Source organism: Thalassophryne amazonica, chromosome 14 (assembly GCF_902500255.1).
Source record: "Thalassophryne amazonica chromosome 14, fThaAma1.1, whole genome shotgun sequence".
NCBI lineage: Eukaryota > Metazoa > Chordata > Actinopteri > Batrachoidiformes > Batrachoididae > Thalassophryne > Thalassophryne amazonica.
Window position 1 is genome coordinate 26,762,948 of NC_047116.1, and position 27,567 is coordinate 26,790,514.

The 27,567-nt window shown below is 40.2% G+C and overlaps 1 protein-coding gene across 1 annotated transcript in view; it reads left to right on the forward strand.

Moving 5' to 3' along the window:
- The first annotated feature begins 1,802 nt into the window (after window positions 1-1,802).
- zmp:0000001200 (dedicator of cytokinesis protein 9) overlaps window positions 1,803-27,567 on the forward strand; it is a 91,408-nt gene continuing 65,643 nt past the window's right edge. Inside the window, 7 exon segments of the mRNA XM_034186130.1 lie at window positions 1,803-2,074; window positions 5,731-5,847; window positions 16,584-16,673; window positions 19,241-19,323; window positions 20,885-20,954; window positions 25,368-25,463; window positions 26,093-26,227. Coding sequence (XP_034042021.1) covers window positions 1,967-2,074; window positions 5,731-5,847; window positions 16,584-16,673; window positions 19,241-19,323; window positions 20,885-20,954; window positions 25,368-25,463; window positions 26,093-26,227 — 699 coding nt within the window. The 5' untranslated portion in view covers window positions 1,803-1,966.

The window sequence follows — 27,567 nt, forward strand, 5'->3', positions numbered from 1 at the left end:
GACGCTCAGATATTGATTTCATATCAACTGTTCCGAGTCTCTATAGTAAAGCTATGGGTGACGTCACACAGGCTTTGTCCAGTATATATACAGTATATGGCATAGGTGTCAAACTGATTCCAGAAAAGAGCCAAGTGGGTGCAGGTTTTCTTTCTAACCACCCATTCCACCTGGTGGAATGGGTGGTTAGAAAGTTCTCTTTGGCCAACAATGGGGGAAAAGGGAATTGCTGATGAACGCAATCTGCTGCACATGAAAATTAGGCAAAATTCTGCCCTGTGGTATGTGGACAGATGTAAACCACAGCATTAAAAAAGAACTCATGATATTAAACATCCAGAAATGTAGACAAATTCCAGGTTATTTTTTTTATGGTATTTTATGCCCCAAGGACTAGGGATGGGTATTGATAAGATTTTATCTATCGATTCCGCTTATTGATCTGAATTTCTGATCGATTCCCTTATCGATATCGCCTGTGAATTTTCAGTTAGTCACTTTAATCCGCACAAAAGTGACTCACAATTGACATATTTTAATGGTTTTGAGAGGGGTTAAGAAGCGGAGTTGCCGCTTCTGAGGAGGAGCAAAGCAAATATCCAATGAAGCAGTCGATCGGAGCACCGCTTCATTGGTTCACGGTTCAAAGCAGAGCCACGCTACAGAAATGGTTGATTACAGACCTGCTACAGGGTCTGTAATCAACATAGAGAAATGATCATTTTCCCGACAAACACCCTCAAAAACAACAGCCGCTAATGAAGAACCGATAAGGGAATCGTTAAGCAAAAAGCCTATTGATGTCGCTGGATCGAATCATTTCTTAATGATACTCGAAAAGAACCGGTACTCGATACCCAACCCTACCGAGGACTGACAGCATGCTATGGTCTACTGTACTATACCTTGTTTTCTGGTACTGATATCACACAGCTTGTGTCTGTATAACGTAGAACAGCCATGCAACCGTCACCAAATATCAGCCAACATGAATAAAAAACTTACCTCAACAATGATTTTGAAAAAGAAAAAAAAAAGTCTAATTTTTGTACTATCTTAATAAATAGTCTGAAAAAGCTCTCTTCAATATTATCACACGAATATCAATGAAATGTCCTATTTGTTGTTTTTGGTTCTGGAGTGAGTCTTGTTGATGCACTGTTCTGGGATCAACTGCGCAAATTCTCACTCGCATAACCCAGAAAGCAAATGAATATAAATTGCCAGGGGGATACTCAGCACACGAGTGGAGATTCTTGGATTTATGTTTCACTTTTTCTGTTTTGTTATGCTAGCATGATTAAAAGTGGACTAATTTAATGTAAAACAAAGTTCAGAAACGGGTCCAATTGAGAAATAGGAGGAATCGTTAGTTGTTTACTTCCTGAGTTAAAAGCATATATGCAGTAGATGCTTGAAATTTACTTTAAAATTGAGACATTTACTCCAAATTCCTTTACCACAGCACTAAATAATCATACTTACACCTAGTATCACCCAGAAGAAGGAAAAAAAAAATCACCTGGAGCCACCACTGTTCTCCTCGTATTGTTCTCCTGGAGCTTGTTCTTATTCATAAATTCAAAGCGTTTGTTCCAGCTGCTTGGCAGAAGGCGTGGCCCGTCCCAGACCAGACTGTAATAGTTGAGGAATGCGCGTCTTTATTTTGTCTTTTGTCAACCATGTGTCACCATGCAGGTGGATAGAGTTGGGATCATGTAGCTCCACTGTGTGCGTGCATGCTTTACTCCCCTGGGCAGTACAGCTGAGCGTAGGAGGGTCCTTCTCCTCGGTCTGGGTGTGAGTCAGTCCACAGTGTAATCTCAGAAAGGAGGGTGTGAGCCAGCGTTTGTAAGTGGAAGTAGAACTTCCCGAACTTCACACAGCACAAGGATTTTTCTCTCTTCGATATGCTGGCTGTCCGCTTCTCTTTAGCATTGAAGAACTCTTTCCACCGCTGTTGACAATGCAAGGACGGGCGAGCAGGACTTCAAAGAAGGAGCTGGTCATTGAGAGTCCTCAGCAGTATAAGACAGCCACTGACGCTGAGGTAGACGTAGTGGCACAGGTGGCGGTAAGTCATTCAGAGTGTAAATACGATTTTATCGTTATATGCGAGTTGATTTGTCTGAGGGATTTTGAACCACATTTGTGTTCCTTTAAAGCAGGTGTCATGTTGTTAACACTGAATATGAGTTTTGGTTTGTTTTTTTGCAATACACACTTTAAAAAAAATTACTGTACTTTACCAGCTCTGCAGGGGTGGTGGCCAAGTAACCAGCACTAAACCGCCTAACATCCATGTGCTTGGATCTGTTGAGTTTTATATTGGATTGTAAAATATTTTATTTGTCTCAAAAGTCAACTTTAACTATACTGGTAATTCTCAGCTGTGGGCGGAATGTCTCCGATATCTGCACTGTCAGTAGCAACACTTTTGTGTCAGTTAGTGTAGGACTACACAGCACCATTGTTCAGGGAGAGGCGGCACAGATGAGATGAAGGGGAGTCACAGTGGAACAGCTGCTACACTAAGATGGAAGGGAGTGGAGGAGATCACTGATCAGTTTTTTGTTCTCCAGAGATGGTTGTCTCTTGTCTTAATTATGTACATCTGATGCCATTGTTGTAGTCAGATTATTAACTTTCCCCTACTGTAGCACAGGAAGACTTTGTCAGGGTGTTGGTAATGGTGCTGTTTGAAAGTTTTACATGAGCTATGGTGTCACTGGGTCTAGGACCTCTTCTACAATCAGTCCAAGTCAGGTCTTGCCCAGGCTTTCAGAATGTTTAAAAGAATTGACTATATTAGGAGATTCTTGTCTTTTTTGACAAACTGGCTTCTCTTTCTGAGGTTCCTCTGGTGGCTTGGCTACAGTGGTGATTTACAGTTGGCCTTCTGCAGAATTGTGGGTCTATGTTGAACATTTTTGAGTTCTATCTGAAATGATTTGCCACATCTCAAAACAGAAAGAGTGTTACCTATAGAACAGGTGGGATAGGAGTTGGGCTACCAACATGGATTTGATTGCTTCATCTGCATAGTCTCAGTCCATCCAATTGTAAATGGGTGCCAGCCTTGGTTGAAGAAGTATCCAATGATGGACTAAAGTCACACCCACCGTCATTGCCCAACAGAATGCGGCAAAACATTTGTTTTATTTCAATTGTTATTTTCGTACACTTTGGAAGCCAAAATCGGAATTGAAAGAAAAATAATTAATTGCCCAGCCCTGCTGTATGGATCATTGTCTTCCTTTCAGAGAGCAAAGTGAGTCATCTGTGATGTGACATTTTCTTTTGCTGTCGTGAAGAATGACTGATAACACCAAGACCCGACTCCACGGGCAGACACTGTGGCACCTTCTCCAGTCTGCTATCCCATCCTTGACATTCACAGGGTCCAGTCCCAGCTGTCCACACTTTGAGGTGCTCTGTGATGAACAGGCGTGCCAGCATGTCGATCACGAGGACCCTCCAGAGCTCTGAGATCATGCTCGCCTTATCAGTCCCAGATGTGGATGCAGTATGTGATCTGTGCCATCGCTCAGCGCTGAAAATCTGATCATGTGTCATGATTCATTTTGCACTTTGTGTTCTCCACAGCTGTTAGACTAGCACACATTTCAGCTCTAAATCTGCTCATCGAGTGAACTGGATGTGCTCAGATCCTGGATATTTCAGACAGCCTTTAGCAGTTTTTAGCAATATTATGCAGACACTTTGCCAGACTATAAATGCACACAATTCAGTCACATAAACTTTCCTTATGCCAGTGTCTTTGGGTTGTGGGCATTTGAGGACGCCATCTTCAGCTTTTAGAATGACTGACATTTTTCTCCATTTTCTGATATTTTATGGACCAAGCAGCTAATCGATTAATCCAGAAAATCATCAACAGATTAATCGATAATGGAAATAATCAATATACTTTATGCTCCTCATTTGTTGTGTGTGTGTGTGTTTTTTTTTAAAATAGTCAAATAAATACTTTAAAATATTTGAATACCAGGTTGAATGTTATTACTGGAACTTTGGGTGATGATTTCCTGGCAAGTTAACTGAAGGATGAATGGACTAGTCAGGAAATAATCAATTAATCAAAATTTATCCTTAATTCATTAGTCGATTACAAAAACACTTGTTACTTGTATCCCTCCACCACATGATTAACACTGGGAGTAGACCGTTCAAAGGTCAACACATTATTAGATCAGGGAAGGAAAAAAATACCTGTCCTGACTTTCTTTCTGCTGTGGAGGATGTTTTTCTTTGTGCAAATCGATTCTTCAAAATGATACAATGTGACAGCAAATCAACTACATTGATCAGGTTTGAGTACATTTGGGTCGCCAACTTGGAAGAAGAATGTTTTGTGTCCTTTTAGGTCAAATTTGGCAAATATAATAGCATACAATTTAACCTGTGCAAAGATAAAATGCAGCCTGACATTGGAATGTATCTTGCAGTCTGGAGGCCTCATTGGTTGGTGCAGATTTCTCCCTCTGCAGAATGGTCACTTTATTTGGCCCTGTGAATGTAAACCTTAGCATTAGCACCATGCAGTTTTTAGTTATAGGTTTTGATAGGAAGCTGTGCTCAAAATCAGTGGCACAAATTGGGGAAAAGGTCATTGTGTCTTTTTCTGAGTACTTCACATGTGTTCACACGCCACATACATAATAATACAGGATGCATGCACAAAATATGTGTTTTGTGCAATAATGAAAACATCCTTTTAGAGCATCCCTCCGCTTATTATACCCCGCTGGGCGAGAGGCTTGCAAGGGACGTGGAGGAACTGGTAATGCTTGTCTCCGTCTGTCTGTAGTCCTTACTCACCACTCAATGAATTATTTCACTGGACTAATGCTTCTTGTATCACTATTTGGATAGATGGCACTCTCATGATTTTAAAAACATAACATTATGAGTTTTTCAGTTTGGTTATCTCAGAAACCATTTTGTGGATTTGCATGTGATTTGGGATGACGTTAGTACTTAATCCTGCCTTAATCTGTATATTAATGTAGTCATTTTGAAAGCGGTCATATTTCAAATGATAAATTTTGATGTTGACATTCTCTCACTGCCCCCTACTGGCTGTGTGAAGAATATAATATTTGGTGGTACTTACCGGTTGTTTGAAGGGAGCAGGGGTGCTGGCCAAGTGGTTAATGCGCTTGGTTTCAGTTCAGAAGGCTCCGGGTTCAAATCTCACCCCTGCCACATTTCTCCGTGTAATGTGGAGTTGCGTCAGGAAGGGCATCCGGTGTAAAACCTGTGCCAGTTCAACATGCAGATCCACCTTGGATTTGCTGTGGCGACCCCGAGTGCAAACAAGGGAGCAGCCGAAGGGACTTACTTACCAGTTGTTTGAAGGGCCCAGTGGGACTCAGATTTGAATCAATTTATGTTCTTATAGATGTCGTTCCATCATATTGTTGCAGTTGGTGAACATTTCCAAAGGGGAATGAAACAGCAACAGTCACTTTATAAAATGTAGACTTTAGCTTAAACATATAGCAGTACATCAAGTTTCTTTAATTCATGCTAAAATATGAAAAGACATTTTGTCGTACATAAATTGAACCATGTGTTTGCACCCTGCTTGATGTGCTTTTCTCCATATTTGTCCTCTACCTCAACACTTAAGCTGCATCTTCGAAAAGTGTTTCTCACAATCCCTCCAGCTGTGCAGTAAAACAGAACCTTGTGTGTTTTCTCCAGGTGAAACCAAAAGTGATTGAGCCCCTGGACTATGAAAATGTTCTGGTTCAAAGGAAGACTCAGATCCTCAGTGATGTCCACAGAGACATGCTGCAGTTTCCCCTGGAAGACTTTGAGGTGAGTTTCACACCAAAAATATCAAAATAGAGCATTGAATTGAACAGTAATTAAGATAAATGATATTGGCTTAAAATTCCATTACGTTATTTTAAGGTATTTTTGGTGATAATGATTTAAATAACAATATGAAAATGGTACCATTCATCACACTCACCCGTGGCAACACTTCACCTAATTTCCATAAAGAATTTGTGTTTGAGGGTGAAATAGATTATTTAAAAAGCAGCTGAAAGAAGATAAAAAGATGCGCACTTTTAAAGGACCTGCCTCCCAAAGTGCGCACATGAAGGTGTCACAGGACAATGGAACAACTGAGGAATCGTGGAGAGGGTAAAAAATAGAAAAAAGAACATAGGGTTTGACAGGTTATATGGACACACAACCTATAATCCAAATCCATTCCCTTGGTTTGATTTGGTTTGATTAATTTGTGTACACAAGTTAAACACTTTTGTCAGCATGTACAGCTAAGGTGTTCATTCCTCTGTACTCACATCTCTATGAGCAAAGAAAATCTTCTCTGCTCAAATATTTTTTGTTTATTATTCACATAAACGCGCAATAACTGCTCTCACTCTATTAATTTAGTGTGCGGTGTGCACAAGCTAATCGAATAAAGACTGTAATGTGTGTGTTTGTGTTCGATTGTCCTGCATCAAGACTAAAATCCAGGCTTTCATTGATGTCTTGTGCTCAGCCATCAAACATTGACTTATCTCAGCACTGATGTTCATGTCTCTGGGTCCTCAGCCTTTGAGATTGGAAACACCTGGGAAGAGTTTATGGAGTCACGAGGTTGCTGGAAAGATGTGTTTTTTACTGCCAATGTCTTTGCAGGATTGTGAAGTTTGATGTCTTCCGGGTCTTACTGATTCCTGTCTTATTGCACGGCTGTGAGACTTGGATGCTAACCAGTGACCTAACTCAACCACTCGATGTCTTTGGAGCTTTCTCAGTTTGAAGGATCCTTAGACTTAGACAACTTTGTGTGAAATGAAGGGTTGCTTGGGAGACTAAGATGAAAAGTATCACTTGCATAGTGAGGGAACATGAGTTACTACATGTTGGCCATGTGGTGCATTTCTCTGGTTATGATGCTGCATTCAATGGTCAATGGACTGCATTCATATAGCGCTTTTCCGTCTATATCAGAAGTTCAAAGCTCTTTACAATAATGCCTCACATTCACCCATTCACACTCACACACCAATGTCAGGGTGCTGCCATTCAAGGCGCTCACTACACAGGTGCCTCAATGTTGAGGATCCCAGTGGTTAGAGAGAAGGCCAAGTGGATATTTCTGCTTCACTTGACTGTGGCAGATAGATGGTTATTTTCGAGAAGTGAGCTGCCTGGATAGTTGTAGTGTGGCCGATGCGGCAATGTGCAGTACCCAGCTCTCAGATCTAACCTAACCTGATAATAGAAGACTTGCTAGTGGACGGTAGTAACGGTTGCACTGGATAAATAAGGCTTTCCTGAAAAACGTCTGCTATTAAAAGGACTACAGTCTTTTTTTTTTTTGTCCCACGTCATGATGTGGTCACCCACCTGCATGCTTTGTTGCACTTGTAGTTTGTTTCCTTTGGTTTAGACGTGGCCGATGTTGGGTGGGTCACTCACAGAATTTCAATTATATAGCGTCAAATTACAACAAAGTTGCCTCAAGGTGCTTCACACAAGTAAGGTCTAACCTTACCAACCCCCAGAGCAAACACACAGGCAACAGTGGTAAGGAAAAACTCCCTCTGATGACTTGAGGAAGAAACCTCAAGCAGACCAGACTCAAAGGGGTGATCCTCTGCTTGGGCCATGCTATCGACATAATAGACAATACAGGAAATTATACAGGAGATTTTGGGAGTCCATGCTGGTGCACAAGACGGGAGGCCTCAAGCAGAAAAACACCCAATCTCATCTCTGGATGGAGCCAGAGAGAGAGAGAAAAAAACGAATCAGGCGGCAGAAAGACAACAAATGCAGTATAATTTATCAGCATTTAGCAACAAGAAAAACAGAAGAAATAATAAGGTAATAATAAGAAACTTTCCTCTTGTTTACGTCCTTCCATGCTGTAGCAAATGAGGGGTTAAAGGTCACCTGTTTAATTAGCACATTCTGTTCCCGATATTGCAACAAAACAAACGCTATCTCCAGCCACATTGTATAGGAAGTACGCGCCCTCCAACCTTTCCACGCCATGATGGAAAAACTAAAATGGAAAGTGACCCAATGCCGATGCTTCAGGAAGTCAGAGTCATACTTAGTCAGACCAACAATACATGAACTTTACATTCTCCAATCTGTCACACTCAAGTGGAAATTCTGTAGCGTGGAAACCTTTATTGTTCTTGAGCTCCTTCAGTGAGAGTCGTCTTTGTTTTGTGATTTGTTCTTCCTTTTAATACGTGTCTCTACAACACTCTCACATTTTTGAGCTCAAAAGAATCAAAGAGCGCACGCCTTTGTTGTAATATACAGCAACCGAGGTTTGAGAAAGGGCTTTTCTTGAGGATAAGCACCTCAAAGATATCAAATCACGGAGCCAGTCATACCAGTTCATGTATAAGTGTGACATCACGCGATCCGTTATGAGTGGAAAACATCAAGGGTTGTTCTCGGGCCACAGTGTGAAACTGTTTTCACTTTCAGGAATTGTCAAGACCTACACGTCATACTGCCTCAAAGTGTAGTTCGTGGTGGTTCATGGCCATTAGCCTCAAAGTACTCTGCCCACCTTGTCATCACGACCCTGCTTTGACACCATTACTCCTTCACAACTGTGTTGTGACCTGAACTGATCCCTTAAAAACAGGAGCAATGGTGCCACATCGTTAAAATAGAAATCATATTATTAATCATGTTAAGTATATAATCTAAAAATATTCTGACATGTGGTACCAACGACACATCATTCTGAGGTGATGAACTCTGTCAGTGTTTGAGAGCGGGGTTGTGTAAATTGAGCTTTCCGTGTTTATATAGCAACAGAAAGGAGGGGAAAAAAATCAAATTTGCACAACACAGCTTTTTAAACGCAAAGACGTTATGCAGGGCATTGCACTCTGTGTGTGAACATTGCTGTGTACTGCATATGCTCTTTGGTTGTGTTGTGTAGCAGCAGACTTGATACGGGCCTTCCCAGGCATGCCTGCTATAACACTGCAGATTATCTTGTTGCAGTTAAACTGTCTGTATGATTTAAAGTAAAGTAAATCATCAGTGATGACTTCAGCTCAGGAGGTGCTGCCTCTGGAAGGCTGTGCGCTGCTTTCTTCTTCAGCTCAGTTCTTCTGTTGTAGCACACGTGCACGCTAACTGATGCTGCCTCTGCAAAGAATCGGAATTCGATAAATCGGTATTCTTGTACCACATATCAATTATGGGTAATTTTTTGCTTTTTGGCATTTTTGCAACTCTCGTGCATCCAATTTTGTGAACTGGCAGTATGAGACTGTGCAGTTGTGCTGCCATGGTGCACGCATGGAGAGAGACAGAGAGAGAGAGAGACAGACAGAGAGAGAGAGAGAGACGCTTAAAAACAGGTGTACAATTTCATTTTCAGGCCTTTCAAGTCCCAGCCATGTATTTAAAAAAAAACAAAAAAACAAAGAAGTTACATACGGTTTGAGTTAAACTGTGTACACACTCTTATGGAACTACTACCACTTCTAGTGAGATCTGAGATCAAACTGCAGACAAAAATGTGTCACTTATGGGCAAATTTTTACCAACAAAGGGCTGCATTCACATAATGACATACCTCTGCTTTGGAAATTGCAGAAAGTGACAAACAAGCACATTTCAAGCTACATATTACTTCAAGTGCACAAACACTGCCACTCAAAAGTCTGGACACACTTTCCCATTCAGTTTTATGGGAAAGTGTGTGCTTATTTTTGACTGGCACTGTATGTGTTGACAGAGAGAGATGGAAGAAGTATCTGCATCTGTGTCACCTAAACACCTAAAATAGCTCTTTGTCATTTGATATTTTATTAATTTATAAACAAGACAAAAGGGACTTTCACCCTTCCCGGTCCTACAGTGTGCGCCAGAGCTCGGTAGTGAGAGCACGCATGACGGGGGACCACCCCGGCATGTGTGGCTCTGCCTCCGGCAAACACTGCTTTCTCAGGATCCCCCGACTCGTTTTCGAGCCGTCTCGGTGCATCCAGCATTCCTGTCCGTTACCCAGCGAGTCTGGGCACTGTGTCGGGCCGTTGATTGTTTTTAAGATCAGCACCGTCGCTGCATCGCTGTGTGTGTGTGCAGTGGTACAAAATGTCTGGTACCAAATTTGCAAATGGGATGAATGATTAATATCATGTGACATACAAACCACCAATCAAATGACAAGGATTTATTTAGGTGGCATATAAATGGATACATTTTTCTGATTAAGTACATTTCTACATGGAAACTCTATCGCGCGCTCTCTCTCTCTTTGCATATTTTATTTTATGAATTATTCAGTGTATATTTATACATGGTACAGAGAGAGTGCAGCTCAATCGGAAGTTAAATTCATTGTATTCTGTAGATACGTGGTGAATAAAAGCTGTTCTGATTCTGATTTTCTCTCTCTCTCACACTCACTCACTCACACACGCACGCTGACCCCATTTACTCCGTACCTCACTCAACCACCTCCCTCTTTGTTGTCTTTCATAGCTAAATTCACATAAAATCCTTCTCGCCTGGTTCCGCGCAGGTGTAACTGTTGTTTGAGTGTTCAAACATAACTCCTGTTCAGCAATCAGAAAGCAATGGTTTACTTATCTGATTTAGCATATTTATGTGTGAAAAGACTTTATTTCCTTCACTAACAACCACACCTGTTCCTAATCCATTATAAATCCAGAATCCATGAATCATTCTGTTGATGGCAGGCACATCTATGGGATATTACTTACCAAAAATAAATAAGTTTTTCCTTTTAACTCTGACCAGTGGCTTGCTCATGGGATGGGTATTGTGGTGACCTTAGTTGTGTGTGTGTGTGTGTGTGTGTGTGTGTGTGTGTGTGTGTGTGTGTGTGTGTGTGTGTGTGTGTGTAGCACCTTGAGGTGACTTGCGTTACAATTTGGCACTGTATGAATACATTGAGTTTAGTTGGATTGGAGAGGATGGACTTATTTTACAGGGTCTGTGGCTATTCCAGTTCCTTTGAATACGAAAATTTGTGGATTAGATGCAGATAATTTATCTAGCCAGTGATGAAAGTTTCATATGGAAAATGTGCTTTGGTGTATTTAGATTATTTAGTATATTGTATGGTACACACATTCTAATGGGGTTTGTGTGGAACAGACTAAGAGGAGTTTAAAAGTGAACGTAACACTCCAGATTTAGGCACAAACTGTACATTGTCTGGGGGCTGACAGGTGACTCTGACTGGGGAGGCTGAGGCACCAGAAGCGCACTGATTAAATTTAACATCTGTTACTGCTTCTATGAGCGCTTGTTTTACTGAAAGGAAGAGCTACTCATGTGAATTCATGCAGAGACGCCGTTCTGTTTATGGTGCAGAATAAAGTCCCGAACATTTGTCAGTTCTTATATTATACCCTTATCATCAAAAGTGTCCAGTAATTAAATTTTTTAAATTAAATTATATCTTAGAAAGCAGCAATATAATTCTTTAAAGAAAGCTGTAAGATAGAATTTAATCATCTCCATCTGGTTTTGAGCAGAAAACTGAGCAGCGTTCAGGTTTCTCTTTGCACGGTTCCTCATAAAATTTGTCCAAGATTACCAAATTTCCTTCCCCCTCTTTTTTAAAATTTGAGACCAGTCATATGGCTTACTGATTAGGAGCTTATTGTTTTTCTCTTTGCCAATTTAACATCTGCCAAATGGTTTTGATAATCCAGCCAGGTTGAAACTAACACAGCAAAAAGGAGACATTCAGAAACACATGTTGAAAATGAATAATTTTACTAATAAGAGGATTTTTTTTTTGTTATGCATTACACCTTCAGAAACAGATGTTGCAAAAATGATTGACAAATTCAGCAATTAAAAAGTGCAACATAAAACTCAGTTTTACCAGAAACATTAGAAAAACTACAAAACTGCTCATGAGTTAACATTGTTCTGACAATACAGCCATGTGGTATGCTTTTCTGAGCATGATCCAGAAAGCTGTTTTCAAGAGGTTGGAATGGATTGGTGGTTGCCAGCCAGGACCAAGGGCGGTTTTGTAGTGTGACAGATGTGGTGAGGCGTGGCAAAGCAAATTCTCACAAAACTGACCTAACCTGTATGTGATTATAAACCATTAAAACAGAAAAAAATTTAGTGCATGATGGCACTAGAGGTCCCGGGGGGGATCCTCAGAAGTTCTTGAATTTCGCTTTTTCAAATACTAATGGAAGCCATGTCCTACAACTTCAGTTTTACCTCTAAAATTCCAAACTAAGGGCTTATCCACACAGATACAAATACAGTCTTTTTATTTGTTGTTTTCTAAGTTTTCCATAATGTGGTGCTGTTACGCTCCCATAGAAAATGGTGAAGAAGATGTGGAGCATTGCACATGACCTGTGGAAGGAGCTAATCGGTGTAGCAGCAGAGGCTACAACTTTGCAAAGTGGCAGAGTAAAATAAAGCCTTTTAAGAGAAAGAGGGTCCACGTTAATCATCTGAAATCGACTTATTGCCTATTTAAAGTGAAGCAGTGTGTTCTTGTATTTTTTTTTAAATGCACACGGCGCCTGTGTGTTGGGTGCTCTCTGTCTCGCAAATGAAGGATGCGCACTTTAACTGAATCAAGATTAGCTATTCAAACAATGCCATTATTCAGAGTCTATCAGAGATGTTTGTCAGGGTGCACAGTAGATTCATCAGTGTGGCTTTTGTACAAAAGCTGCACCGCACAGTCAGTTTCCACAGGCTGTGTTCACTTGCACGTGCAGCTCCTCCATAGAGGATTTTTCCGGCTTCCTGTGCTTACTGTCTAGGAAAGCTCAGAAACTCATAAAGACGCGAAAAAATAATTACCTGGGAAAACGGAAAGGGAACATCCTAAATTTGAAAATTTGCATGATGGTGCTGAGAACCAGCATGATGGCGCAGCTCCATTATTCCATTGGGGTTGTCACTATGTAGGAGAGAATGCTTGTTTCTCATTTAGCTTGAAAAGATTTAATGGAATATGATATTCTAATTTTAGCAGGCATATAATTCAATGAAAAGAGCAGCATAATAGAAAGCCCAGTAGCCTGCTGACTTCTTTTTCACATTTGGAACATCATGTAAGGCTGCAGCCTGGGATTAAAAACGCAGTGAGTTCTGAGTGATAACAGAAAAAAATACAGTCAAGTATTTCATATGTTATTATTTCAGTATACTGTAAGTCGATTAGAAGCTCATGCATTGTCCTTGTGGTCATCATTAGCAACGGTGGAAAGGCTGTTAGATGAAGTCCACACACTGCGCTTCGGTCCTCAGTTACTCTCATTATGCTGTGTGTGTGTGTGTGTGTGTGTGTGTGTGTGTGTGTGTGTGTGTGTGTGTGTGTGTGTGTGTGTGTGTTGGCAGCTCGCCTGCAGGGGGCAGAGTAAACTGCTTTCAGCTTCCCGTTTGGACAACTGACACTGATCTGTTTAGGTGTCATATAAAACAAATAATGAATGGTTGGCCTCATTCAATGGAACATTCCATCTTTCAACTCATTCAGATATTCGTACCATTACATGAATGGAAAACATTCATTATTAGTATAATATATAATGGCATGTTATTGCAAAGTCATACACTTTGTATTGCCTCCATTTACAAATGTAATGTCATACTTTTTAACTTTTGCTGTTGGTTTTATGATATTTTTGTTGTTACCATTACTGCTATGCATTTCGTTTGCATTTTCTACTGACAGGCACAGACAGTGCTCAGCAGCTCTTTGTGGTTTATGCTTTATCAACAGTTTTTGAACATTTCCAGATGTTTGTGGGATCCCTGCAGCTGTTGTGACTTTATTACTATGTAGATTATTTTGCCTGCATCAAATAACTTTCAGTTATTTACGGTCTGTTTACAGCAGATAACCTCACACGTGTGAGAGGGCCACAATATGAGAGTCGATTTTTGGTCAAAAATCACACCAAGATTTTTTTACTTTAGACTTGGAGGGAGCAACAACGTTCATGGGATCCTGCTGAGTGCAGTTTCCATGACAGCCTGAGGATCCCAGGATGTTTTTCCCTGGTGACTTGCAGCTCAGTTCTGTGTTTCCTGGTGCCTACTCGTACTTCCTGACTTCTTTTTAGCTCCAGGCCTGTTTGTTTCTGACGTTTATAGATTGCACAGATTGCCGTTTCCCCTCCAGGAAACCCACTCAGTGACGTGGAAAGGTTCACATATATGTGAACTGTCAACACCGTCAGGAGGAAAAGAGAAAGTACCTGGAGTGAAACACTTGATAAATTGTTTTATGTTTATATTACAATCGTAAAATACCGAGCACAAAGTTATTTCTGCACTTATTCTGTGCTAACAGGGATAATGTAGGATAAAATGTGATTTAGTTTTTACAGGTCTGATTTTTGCTGCTTTGTTTTATTTATTGTACCATCTAAAACAGATGAATAAATGTTTTGAATTGCTTATTGAAATTTTGAGCCACTGCTGAAATATACTTTCCTGGAAATCAGGTGTTACTATTGAATCTGTTCCCATCGGAGGGTTTGTGATGGAACTGAGTCAGAGACGGGAATGTGAGGTTTGTTATTGTTTGGCTATGCTGTTGCTGCAGTTTGTTTTCTAAAAGTCACAGGAGGAAAGTCCTTTCTGCTGAGGGCTGTGCTTTAAAAAATATATTATTATTATTTACATTTCCTTTCCTGTGCTTTAAAGTAAAAATGTTCTTGGAAAATCACCAAAGAGCTACATGTTAGAAACAGGCTCCAAAACCTTTTTTTTTTTTAGCACTCGTCATGAATTTTTAAAAATGATATTGGATTTGTTTGACTGTGTGTTGGGGGGGCACATTATGGGGAGCATGATAACTCAACTACAGTAGATGGTTGAGCCTTGAATCTTGCACCATAGATGACCTTTGGCAAGTATTAATGAATTTAATGTTTTAATGAAGATTAAGTTATTTTTCCTTTTAACAGTACTCAATAATAACAATACAACTTATGTACTTGATGCTTAAACCATATGTACAGTTGTGCTCAAACATTTACATACCCTGGCAGAATTTTTGCTTTTTTGGCCATTTTTAAGAGAATATGAATGACAGCACAAAAAACTTTTGTCACTCATGGTTAGTGGTTGGGTGAAGCCATTTATTGTCAACAAGTATTTTCTCTTTTTAAATCAAAATGACAAGACGCATATAATTGCATCTTGTATTAATGAAGACTGTGTAATTTTACTTGTGAGCATATTAACTCAAGAACAATACAGGTTACACACTTGATGCTTGTACCTTTGATACACCTTGTGGAGAAGGTTATATTTTAAGGTTGTGTTATGAACATGATAACACCCTTCCAATACTTGGTGGATTGTTGATGCTTGTACCATAGGCAGCCACTGAGGTGATTATATTTTAGGGTTATTTTGTGCATATGTTGGCATATTAATGAGTTGGTAGCTTGTTTATTGTGAACAAGCTAACTCCATAACAATACATGGTAGAGACTTAATATTTGCACCATAGGTAACTCCTGGTGATTAGATGGGCTGATTGCATTTTTGTACACATTTGCATATTAATGATGTTGAGGTCATTGGTGAATGTGCTTTATGATAATGGCCTAAATAATTGTGTACTCTAATTTACATATGTGACAGAGGCCAGCAGGAGTTGTTGTGCAATAGCAGTCAGTAACCATATTCTCCAACAGCTAAAAGGATTATGTGGCCACAAGGGTTTTAGCCTTCTGGTTAGAGTCCACCTAACATGCGATTGTGAGTTAGCATCCTGGGGGGAGCGAGTGGGAGGAGTCAAAAACACAATGCAGAGCAAGCTGCTACACATAAATCATTCCAACAGCCATAACAAAAGATGTTTGATTCGGAGACTTCACATTCAGACTGTACATATTAACACTGATATGATAATGTGGATATATTATAAGCCCTATAATATACCCACATGTTATAATATAGGGCATTGATTTGTAAGCACTATATTTTTTGGAAAAAGATGCCCAAGGGTTGGTGGGATATTACTGGGATATTAGTAATTTTAATGCCTCCTTGTTGTAATCTGTGGAAAGACCCATGTGGTTTCAGCAAAACACTGTTTTGTTAATATGATTGTGGACTACTTGTATAATACTGCAGAGGCCTGAGGTCTCCTCCCTCTGCAAACCTTCAGTCGAACAATCACAGTGAACTTGTCATTCATTGGAGAATAGCTTTAAAGAATGCATTAAAGGCGCTCACTGCTCACATACGGCCTGTTTGTAGACTTCCTGTCAACACGATGGCGGCGAGCCAAACTCAGGGTGTGTCTGGATCTGAAGAGTATGGACGAGCGGGCCGTCTCCTCTCATTCCGCCCCTTTGACCCCTCAGAAAGACATCAGCACTTTGTCCAGCATAAAATAATATTTAGAAGAACACCTCAGTGCAATGAGTGGATCTGAGACTGCACGCTGTTCCACTGGAAAAAAGGTGTTGGTGTCCATTTTTCTAACTGTGTTGAGGTTGATTTGTTGTGAGCTGTAATTTTCGTGTTTGCACTGTTGCCTAAACTCTCACTTTGTTTCACAGATTTCAACTGTGAGACGACACGGACGAACTCTGTATTCAACAGTGCCTGAAAATGCAGAGAGGGAAGCCCAAAGTCTGTTTGTCCAAGAGGTAGGCTTAAATACAGGGAACTACTTCTTTTATACTTTTATGTTCAAATTACACCGTGATTTTTGAATATTTCACTCAGTGTACTAGAGTTTGTAGCATCAGTATCATACCGGAATGTGTCCTTTTTTTATATTTTATTTATATAAAAGTCACCTTGTAGAAAGAGTGATATATATATTTTTTTTTCCTCATGTCAATTAGTCATGAAAATCCTGCTCCTTCCGCTAAAATATCACAGCAGCCAGTTCAGTTTGTGTGAAACTTTACACAAGTGCAATTGTCAGAAGACAAGTAGGGTACCCCCCACCCAAAAAAAAAGAACCCATAAAAATTGTAATTAAATCCTACAAATTCCAGGACCCTTTCTCGATTGTACGATCATGCCCCAAAGTTTCCCTTATCTTGGTCACTTTGCATAAAATTCATGTTTTTTCAAAATTGTGCCCCAAATGGTATGATTTGTTGGAGAAACAGGCCTCCAGGCAAAATGTCTTTTCCTTAGTTTCCTATGCCTTCCCCAACATGAAATTTGTAGGATTTATTATAATTTTTTGTTTTGCTTTTTTGGGGGTCACCCTGTACAACATTTGTTTGGACAGCAGACTATTCTGTTATCTGAATCAATCAAGCACAAATTTGTAGGTTAAAGTGGTCGAATTGATGACTTTCTTCACATTCAACGTTCTGTGAGACTTTTTACGACACGCCTCCAGTAGTAGGGAGGGGTGTTATTTGAAAATTTTTGAAATCTATAAATTTTTGCATGGAATATGGAAATGTATATGGAATAAACCATAACAGTATAATTTTTGGGTCATTTGGTTCCAAAAACCCATATGGACGGAGCGTTTGAAAATTTCAAGCAATGCGTTGTTCGTATATGTGCTATTGATGTAGAAAACCACTCTGTTGCTTATAATTACTTCATTGTGGCCATGTCATTCTTTACATGTGATGATTATACTCAACTGATGTTCCTGAAATAAAAACTACATAGATATGGTTTGTTACAATTGATCATAACATATGTACTGAAATTAGGTTTTTTTGTCAGTTACTCTTAAAAAACACCAGATAGGCTTATTGTTACTATAGAAGTTGAATATAAACTTGGGGTCAAGCAACATTTGGAGCCAAATTTCAAGTCTCTAGGTTCAGCGGTTCTCAAGATATGACATTTTCGTCTATATTTTTGGCAATTTCTGAACCCAGTATCTTCACTGGCTCCGTCCATATGGGTTTTTGGAACTAAATGACACACAATTTATCCTGCTATGGTTTATTCTGTGTATATTTCCATAGTCCATGCAAACATTTATAGATTTTCAAATTTTTTTGAAATAACACCCCTCCCTACCAGTTGACAAAGCCAACAAACACATACATAAATGCAGTAACCATACCACGTCTACCAGTTTTTGCTAAAAGTCACAGAAATCCATTTTTTGATTTTGATAGATGTGTGGAAACTACCTGCCTGTACATAATCACACGGAATCATTTGTGTCAGAAATCCAGTTTTCTGCTCATTAAAAAGAAAACTTTTGAATGGTAATTATGTTTACCAAGGACTTCATGTTTTTTTTTTTCTCTGTTTTCTGTGGAAAACAGTAGTAGTTGATTATTAGTAGGAGCTTGAAGGTCTAGTTGAGGTTACTACACTCACAGTTTCATTCAAGGCGCTGGGAGATCAGGCGATAGCTTAGCGTCTGGCCTTGTGCGCTACACTGGTTGTCTTTTTTTTTTATCCAGACACCAACTGGCTGCTCAGAGTTCAACATTTAGGTCAAAGGTCATTGTATAAGAAGTCTCGTCTGAAGAAATAAAGACACAGTAAGTGTCAGTCAAGTGTTGCGTGACATTAGCGGAACAGCTGTGGAGATCTGCTCAGGTTCCAGTTGCGCTCCTGATCAGGTTGCATGCGGACTCGCTGTTGGAACAGTTCTTGTGAACGGCGTGCGTTTCTGCAGTTACCAGTGTGATGTTTCTTCTGATAGCTGACTAACAGTGAACAGATGTCTGCTTTGGAAGTGGGTGAGGTAGGGAGAAACTGTCCCAGTTTGTGAACCTGGGCCCACTTTTCAGCTTTTTACTCAGTACAAAAACAATAATAAACAGCCCAGTAATGCGCTTGGATGCCAACACCGCCGTGGGCTAAACCGCTATTTAATGTAAGCCAGTGGGGCAAACTAAAACCCTCACGGTAAACCACTTCTTGTTAACACTGAATAGACAAACCTGTCATATAAAGTGTCTGGGAGCATGGAGGGGATCCCTATGGAGCTAAACCTGCATTTTTCCTCAACAAATGTTTGGTAACGCCACTGTCCACAATGCCGTATAAGTACAAGAGGGTCATTCTTCTACTGTCCACAATGCCGTATAAGTACAAGAGGGTCATTCTTCTACTTATAACAATAAATTTGTGACCCAAATTGAATAAAAATGTAAACATAGAGAGGCATTTTCTAATTAACTTGCAGGCTAAATCGTATCACTGGATCATATTTGTAGTGAATCTTAAGAGTTGTTGTGCTGTTTCATTCATTACTGTCGTCTTGTCTCAGTGCATTAAAACCTACAAGACTGACTGGCACGTTGTCAACTACAAGTACGAAGACTATTCTGGAGACTTTCGGCAGCTTCCACAGTAAGTTTACAGTTCAAACCTATAGACCCAACAGTGGCGGGTTACTGTGCAACCGCATTCTTCTGATGGGCACTTACGAGCTTACGAGCAACTACTGCGTATACTACATGGAAAAAAAAGATTTCAAAGTAAAACCATAATGCATACATGGTTGTGCAAAGTTTTTGTTCAAGACGGGGTTTTGTGTTTCCTGTCTCTGTGACATATTGTTATAACTCAGGTAAAAGGAAGCACATGCACATTTATTTGTGAGCTGTGCTTCCTTTTAAACTGTACGCTGGGTAATTCCGGGCTTCAGTCATTGTTGGGAGATGGTGTCATCAGCGTCAACTCCTCCCTGAAGGATGTCATTTTTACGGCCAATTCAAGCCAGAGTTTGTGTTGACCTTGACAGCAGTACTGCTTCCAAATGGTTTTTGTTTCTAAATATTGGGAAGTTAAAACAATACACCATGACGTGGATCCCTTGTTTTCTAAAGCCACCTTGACACTTGCATGAATTTGATCCTTGTACTGGCGTGCAATCTTGCGTGCTAATGAGTAAACTCATCGCAAACTGTGCAAGGCTGCGTGCCAGTGCGCAAAGAAAATTTTTAACATTTCAAAATTTCTGGTATGCATTAATTTTGTGCCACTTGCATGAACAAGTTGTGAACATTGCACAACCTGTTCACAAACACTGTGTGTCAATGCATGCAGGGCCTCACACAGTTTACTCAGATTACGACAACTTTATTCGGCACGCAAGATTGCGCGCCACTGCGGGGATCAAATTCGTGCATGTGTCAATCAAGGTGGCTTAAGCCTCACACTCTTTTCAGTTTAAATACAGTACCTTTTACCTTTGGCACATTTTCTTTTCCAGCAGACACTTAACACTTCGGCTTATTTCCATGATGGTCATATACCACTTTATGGCAATCCTGGAATATACATTTGTCTTGGTGTTGTGTTTTTCAGACCCTTGAGACATTTTTAGAAGTCATATTTTTAAAAATGACAGAAGCTTAAGGGAGGAAAATCTTGTCGATTTTTGTCATGAAAACAAGACTAATGTAATTATATCAGATGTAGCTTCACATTTTTCATGTGTGTCACCAAACATAGAGGCAAAATCTTAATACTGACTCTTTATAAATATTGTGGAATCTGTGTCTGACCTCAGTTATACATAATCTTGAAGACATACCAAGTTGCAGTGACATCATCCATAAAATGTTTGTCAGTAGTTCCCCACTTCTGACCGTTGCAGTAGGTTCATTTGAACAGTCTCTACATACATTATTCAATCTGGGTAGTTTCTTGCAGATTAGGAGGCCTTGGAGACTTTTGTCATTGTGATTTTTAAATTTTTCAGTTGTCACCATGCATTTTTTTCCAAAGTGCTTTACAGTGATGCCTCACAGTTATCTATGTACAATGACAGTAAAGAACATTCTTCTTCTTCTTCTTCTTCTTCCCTGTCTGCATGACTCTAATATGATGTTTTGCATTGGATTTTTCACTTTTTATCGCATTACTCAAAATTAAAATGTTATTCTTTATCTCCTCATTTTTACAGCAAAGTGTCCAGGCCTGAAAAACTGGCGGTCCACGTATTTGAAGTAGACGAGGATGTTGACAAAGATGAGGTGAGTTTCTCCAACTTTTATCGCCAGTCAGGCAACAAAAATCTTTTAACTCGACATCACATGTTTTTAATAGAAACCCGTATGTAGCTAAATTTGTCTTACTGCAGTCATCAATTTTGTTCCATTTTCTTTATCGCTGTTAAACACATTAAAGGCATTTTTGTGTCTTAATAGCCAAATTTAATGGAAAGAATTAAGCGTAATTAGCCCAAAAGACTTTTGCTGGCACACCATTTCTCCAGTGGCTCGGCATGCTGAAATGTTTAAGGTCTCAGAGCAACATTTGGATTTTTTCATCCTCATCTGATTCGTGTGTAAGTTTGTTGGCTGGGTGTGTGTATTTGTTGCCTTTGGAATGAATTGTGGGAGTGCACAAGTGGAGTCTCCTTAGTCACATGACAGGCTCACATTTGGTGGAGTAACAGCTCTGGGAGTCTGCAAAAATAATAAATTTGTGTCTATGAAGTTTCTCAGTCCAGCTAAAAGAATACTGGAATCTTCCTCTTTCTCAACTTGACTTCTTTACGGTGTTTTGTTTTTTGACAAATGTCAGATTGTGCGTTGTGCCTCATGTATTGTTTTGGGAGAAGAGAATCTCTATTGCAACACCAACATGGTCGATCTCTTCAACAAATGAGATCATTACACAGTTCCTCTCTAGTTTCGTTATCCTTCTGAAGCCCAAGCAGTTTCTACTCATTGTGGGTTATTTTTTTCACTCCACCTGCAAGTCCTGCACCTCTGTGGAAACAGCACAGTCATGGTGAGAATTAGATGTAACTCAAAAACATTTGACTTTTCTGCAGTATAACACAGATATAGTGTCCTAAATCATAAATTCAGAAAGAATTAAGAAAAATGTGAGAAAGATTTCATTGATTGTCCTGGATCAAGATTTACACTCAGGCTTTGAATGATTTCCTGGACTTGACTTTCAGATGTCTATCTGAATGTGGTGAAAGTGTTTCACTTGTAGAGACATTTACGTACCTTAGCAGTGACCATACATCTCTGAGTAATCAGCCTTTGAGATTGAGAGATGCCCAGGAAGAACTTAAGGGCTCATGAGATCTCTGGACGCAGGTGTTTGGCGATGCTGACATCTTTGCAGGAAAGTAACAATCTAAGTCTTTAGGGTCCCAGTGCTACCGGTCTTTCTGGTTGGCTTTGAGACTTTGACGCGGTGACTAGATGTCTTTGGTACTAGGGCCCGGTTTCATAAAGCAACAGTCTTTCAGTCTACTAAACTTTCTTAGTAGACTACAGTTAGTCACCCAACATCATCCATCTAATCAGAGTTTCCCATTGATGGCTAAACTTGTAGATTAGCTGTTTTACCATAGTCGACTGTTTTCACAGGCATAACGGCCTCGCGCATGCCGTTGCTGAGAGACGGTTCCATGCATGACAGTTTTGTTTACTTCCGGGTTGGTCGTTGTCATGAACTATCCAGCCTTTGTTTTGTTAACTGGTTTTATTAACATTTACAGACCCATACGAACTGCAGAATGACGTGCTTAGCACTTAGCCTAGCAGTTTCACTCTTCAGTTTCTTCTACACTTGCGTCAACCTTTTTGTGCACACAATGCTGCTCAGCATAACAGCGATGCCCGGTGGCTGGTGTGAGAACTGTCACAAACACATCATGACAGTTGTCTGCTGAAACCACAGCCAAAAGCAGAGGACGCTCTTCTTTTGAAGGAATACGAGCAATGTAGGGGTCCATTTTTTAGGTAAGACATTGAAGTTTTATCGACTAAAATAAGATTAGTCTCCTCTGTACCAGGCTAAAAAGTTTATTCGGGTAACGTGAAACTTCAGCCGACTAAGCACTTTGTGCAACAACTAATGTCAAAAAACTCGTCAACTAAGTGAGTTTATTCAGCTAAACAAGAAAGATTAGACTGCTTTATGAAACCAGGCCCAAGTCTGTTTGGAGGATCCTTGAGTACCGCTGGAATGACTTTGTGTCAAACCAGGAGTTACTTGGGGAGACTGATAAGAAGTATCCCTTTATTGTGAGGGGGCTTGCCCTACGACATTTGGCTATGTGTGTGTTTCTCTGTGCATGAGCCAACAAGCAGGTGTCTCAGTACAGAGGAGAAGACTCACAGATGGAGAAGACCAATTGTCTGCATGGGTGGCTGGGTGGTGGTTCTGTGGTGGGGTGGATGCGGTGATGCAGGGCACCATCACCAGCACATGCTCACAGACTTGACTAGAAATTCATGGCTCATTGATGTCAGTTGGATATTGACAGCTGAAAGGAATAAATTACATTGCAAACAGATGTTGTTCCCTTTGTACACTTTGTGCACATAATTCCGTCTGTGATGTGGATGAATTCCATTTGGGGTGAGAGTGTTTACGCGGTGAGAGCAGGAATTTTAGGCTTGTTCTAATTTGCATGCAGCTGCATCATGGCAAGAAAACACATTTATTTTTCTTTTATTGTTGCAAGAAACCCCAGGTTATTTGTTAATTGTATCAGAATTCAGATTATGCTTTTTTCACCCCATTGTAAATGTAAAAGGATATTCTGAATATGGAATGCTGTCAGCGTGTTGCTCCCATATCTGCCGATAAACTTTTTTTTTTTTAAAAAAGAGGGAGTTTGACTTTGCAGCTGACAGAAAACAAATTAAACTCTTCCACTAAAATCCCCAGCATTAATCATTTAGTGTAATCTTGGAAACGTGAAACTTTACCAGCACCGTTATTTGTGTTTTTTGGAGCACATTTACCGTGGAGTGGTTCTTCTTGATGTCATTGTATTACAAGGGGCTAGTTAGCTGTTTTTGTTACTTCAGACTGAAGGAACACACTGATTGTTCTGCCTCTCTGTGCACTGCTGAACGTTGTCTAGACACCGATGAGGAGAACCAGACAGAACCTTTCCAGATGCTTTTCAGATCACTTCCCAAGACGTTGAAAATATTCTTCATCTTGCCAGTGCTTTTTCAAATCTACTGCATGAGGCTGAGAGAGAAGAATTACACTGTGACACATTGAGAGGCCACTAGTTTGTGTGGAAAGTGACGATGGCACGGCTCCTTGCTGTGGCGTCTCAGAGCCGAGCGGCGTAACTGCACAATGACATGTTTTCTTTTGGTGCACAGTGGATGAAACACAGGGCATAACTGTGGAGTTTGTGCCCATCTCCTCTTTCTCCTTTAGTTTACAGATTGCTTTATTTTCACAGATCATGGAAGCTGTGTGTTGACTCATTTGTAACCTTTACCAGAGAAGGATGTGATCTCATGCAGCCGGCCTCAGAAGTGTGAAGTGATAGTTTGGTTTTACTGATCTGATGTGAAAGTTTGCATGTGTGGCCTTACTGCTTATTTGAACTTGGGCAGGGGGTGGCACGGTGGCTTAGTGGTTAGCACTATTACCTCACAGCAAGAAGGTTCTGGGATTGTGTCCCACCTGGTCCTTTCTGTGTGGTACATGAAGTTTGCATGTTCTGCATGTGTTGTTTTTTTTTTAACTGTCTCTATGTGGCCCTGCGATAGGCTGGCATCCTATCCAGGGACGCCTCTCCCCCTATGACTGTTGGGAAAGGCTCCAGCACCCCAGTGACCCTTGATGGGAGTAAGCAAGTATAGAAAATGGGTGAACTTGGACAGGATGACATCAAGTGCTGTTTATGTCAAAACACAGGATCAGAGATCTTAATTTCTGACAGATGTGTTAAAATCAGGTCTTTAGAAAAAGTAGCATAGGTATTTTCCAGTCTGTTATTTTCTTCTCTACATGTGCAGTACCATTCTAAGGTTTTTTGTTTTGTTTTGTTTTTTGTTTTGTTTCTTGCATCCTAGACACCCCCCCTCCAGTTAATGGTCAACAGAATATCAAAATAGGTCTCTTCAAACATTACAAGCCTGCACCCCCCCCCCCCCCCCCCAAAAAAAAAAAAAAATTTAAATAAAAAGTTATCATCATATTCGAATTGGGGGAAAAAAGTAATGGTGTTGTGGTCAGATCATGACAATGATTTGACCACAATCTGATCTGATGATTTCTCATAAAATAATTGTAAAAGGCAAATGAAACACATTTTCTGGTAAGTTGCAAGAGACACCAAAATAAATTTATGGATTTTTAAAAGCTATAATCTTCAAGCATTTCGTTTTTAAATATTTGTTCATTAATATTAGATATTTAGCAGCTCTCTGATGGTTTTTAAAAAAAATGGTGAGATGATAACAATGTCCATTAATCATTTAAGTATTATCTCAACAAACTAACCCATATTGAATGCATTAAAAATGTTAAATTATTTCACTTTGTTTTTATGCCCCTAAATATAACAAACAGATTGCTGTGTTTCTTTCATTTTTGTCTTGACAACAATGCAAGTGTTTTTTATTTTATAACTAACTGTTTGATGATGTCTTTTCATCGTGTAGGACGCAGCTTCCCTTGGATCCCAAAAAGGAGGGGTCACCAAACACGGCTGGCTATATAAAGGCAACATGAACAGCGCCATCAGTGTTACCATGAGGGTAAGACAGTGGTGGTGAATTTTTTTTTTTTTTCTTTCTTTCTTTCTTTACAGTGCACTTTGTGTACACGTCAGTATCTAGAATGCACGTTGTCTTCTGGAGTCTTTACCAGCCCAGAAGTGTTGGTGGCACTGTGCAACATCTCTTCTTCTATGCTTCCATTGCTAACCGTCCTATCATTCGTCATTGTATTAGCTAGGCAAATTTAGCTCCACCCCTTTCAAACTTCTAACTCTTTTTACAAAAAATGTGACAATGGCATGTAAGAACTGACAGTTTTGTTTGGTTTGTTTTTGTTTTGGTTTGTTGTAGTGGTTGTAGTGCGCATCTGTAAATTTGCTCCTCCGCTGTGTAACCAATGGGTGCACTGCACATGTGTAAAGGTGAGCGTGGTGCACAGTAACAGTTCAGTAAATTTGAAGTGCTGTTGCGGTGCACCTCTGCATGTCACATTATCTCCTCACAAGATTGTTGCCACAAACCCAATAATAGAGAAGAAGCGGGCAAAATGTCTTTAGCACGACTTTCATGAGTGTGTAAAAAAAAAAAAAAAAGTATACGTTGTTAACGCAAAAAGGTATTTTGTTTTCCAATTGTTGAAATGAACTTCATTTTTCTTACTATTTCAGTCCTTCAAGAGGAGGTACTTCCACCTCACTCAGCTGGGAGACGGCTCTTACAATTTAAACTTCTACAAGGATGAGAAGATCTCCAAAGAGCCCAAAGGAACCATTTTCTTGGATTCCTGCATGGGTGTGGTTCAGGTACAGTTTCAGCTAATGTTCCAGAGCTGAGTCGTTCTTTTGGCCAGGTTTCATGATCATTGGCTCTGGAAACTCAGACATCGGGGAAAAACATTATGTCGTTGGCGGAGGTGAATTTTCTTATCGTTCCTGCCACAGCAGCAGTGATTGTTACACTCCAATGATCCTGGATTACTGGAAACTTGCTTTTCCAAACGGGATATCCCATCTGGCACTGTAACAGTCCAGAAAATAGTGCGCTCCCTGTTGTTAAATACCGTGTACCTGGAATAAACTCTGTGCACAGATGTAACAACTTCCTGTTTTGGGTTTTCCAGTATTCAGGGTAGATTTTTATGTGTCAGGCCAAATGTCAACGCATATTGCTCTTGCGGTGTGGAAATGTTCCCCCTGAATCTGTGACACCCTCTTTTGTCCATTTCCCTGAAAGCTGAGCTCTTGCTTCTATCAGCAGCATCCCCTTGTGCGAGGTCAGCCTTTCCTGCTGACTCTCAGCTGACGAAACAAGGTGAATGCTGAAGTTACAGTTCTGTCTACTTTACATCAGCCTCTCAATCAATGCCTCGTGCTAGCATCTGCACGCCAAGGCACATCTGGTGCATCATGATCTGTCGATCATCTCAGTAGATTGAGAGTCTGGTTTTACTGACCAAGCACACAGCCAGCATTAATTGGGTGTTTAAAGTGGAATGTGTTATAAAAGTGAAGGGTGAGACTGCCTGATTCCTGCTAGACGGAGAGGGAGAGATATATGACCCAGTGTGAAGATGAAGGATGCTGCACTTTGAATTTATATGATTTAGAATGCTGGCATTTTCTGAACTTCACACAAATTCTCCAGAGTCAGTTCACTCAGATGAATGTAGATGTTTCTTTTTCTCCAGTAGACAAAGTCCTTTATAGGCCCTAAAGCCCATTGGTGCCGATGCTTATGCCTGAATTCCATAATATGAAAAAAGAGGAGAGTCTACCACTCCCCATACATAGGACGCCTGTCCAGTGCAAGTTACTTCCACAGTCAAAGCTGGTACCCATTTAAAGCTAGGTGGAAGGTGTAGATCAGGGGTGGACAACTTGTTCCAGAAAGGGCCAAGAAGGTTCAGATTTTCTTTGCAGCCACTGACTCCAACAGGTGATTTCACTGATTAATATCACTTTGAGCAGATGGAATCAGTTAATCAGTGAAATTACCTGGTGGAATTAATGGCTGCAAAGAAAACCTGCACCCTCTGGCCCTTTCTGGAACAAGTTGTCCACCCCTGGTATAGATGAACCATCTTGTCCAAGGATGCAGACAGATATCCTGACCAGAAATCAAAGTCAGATCTCCGTATTGGTAG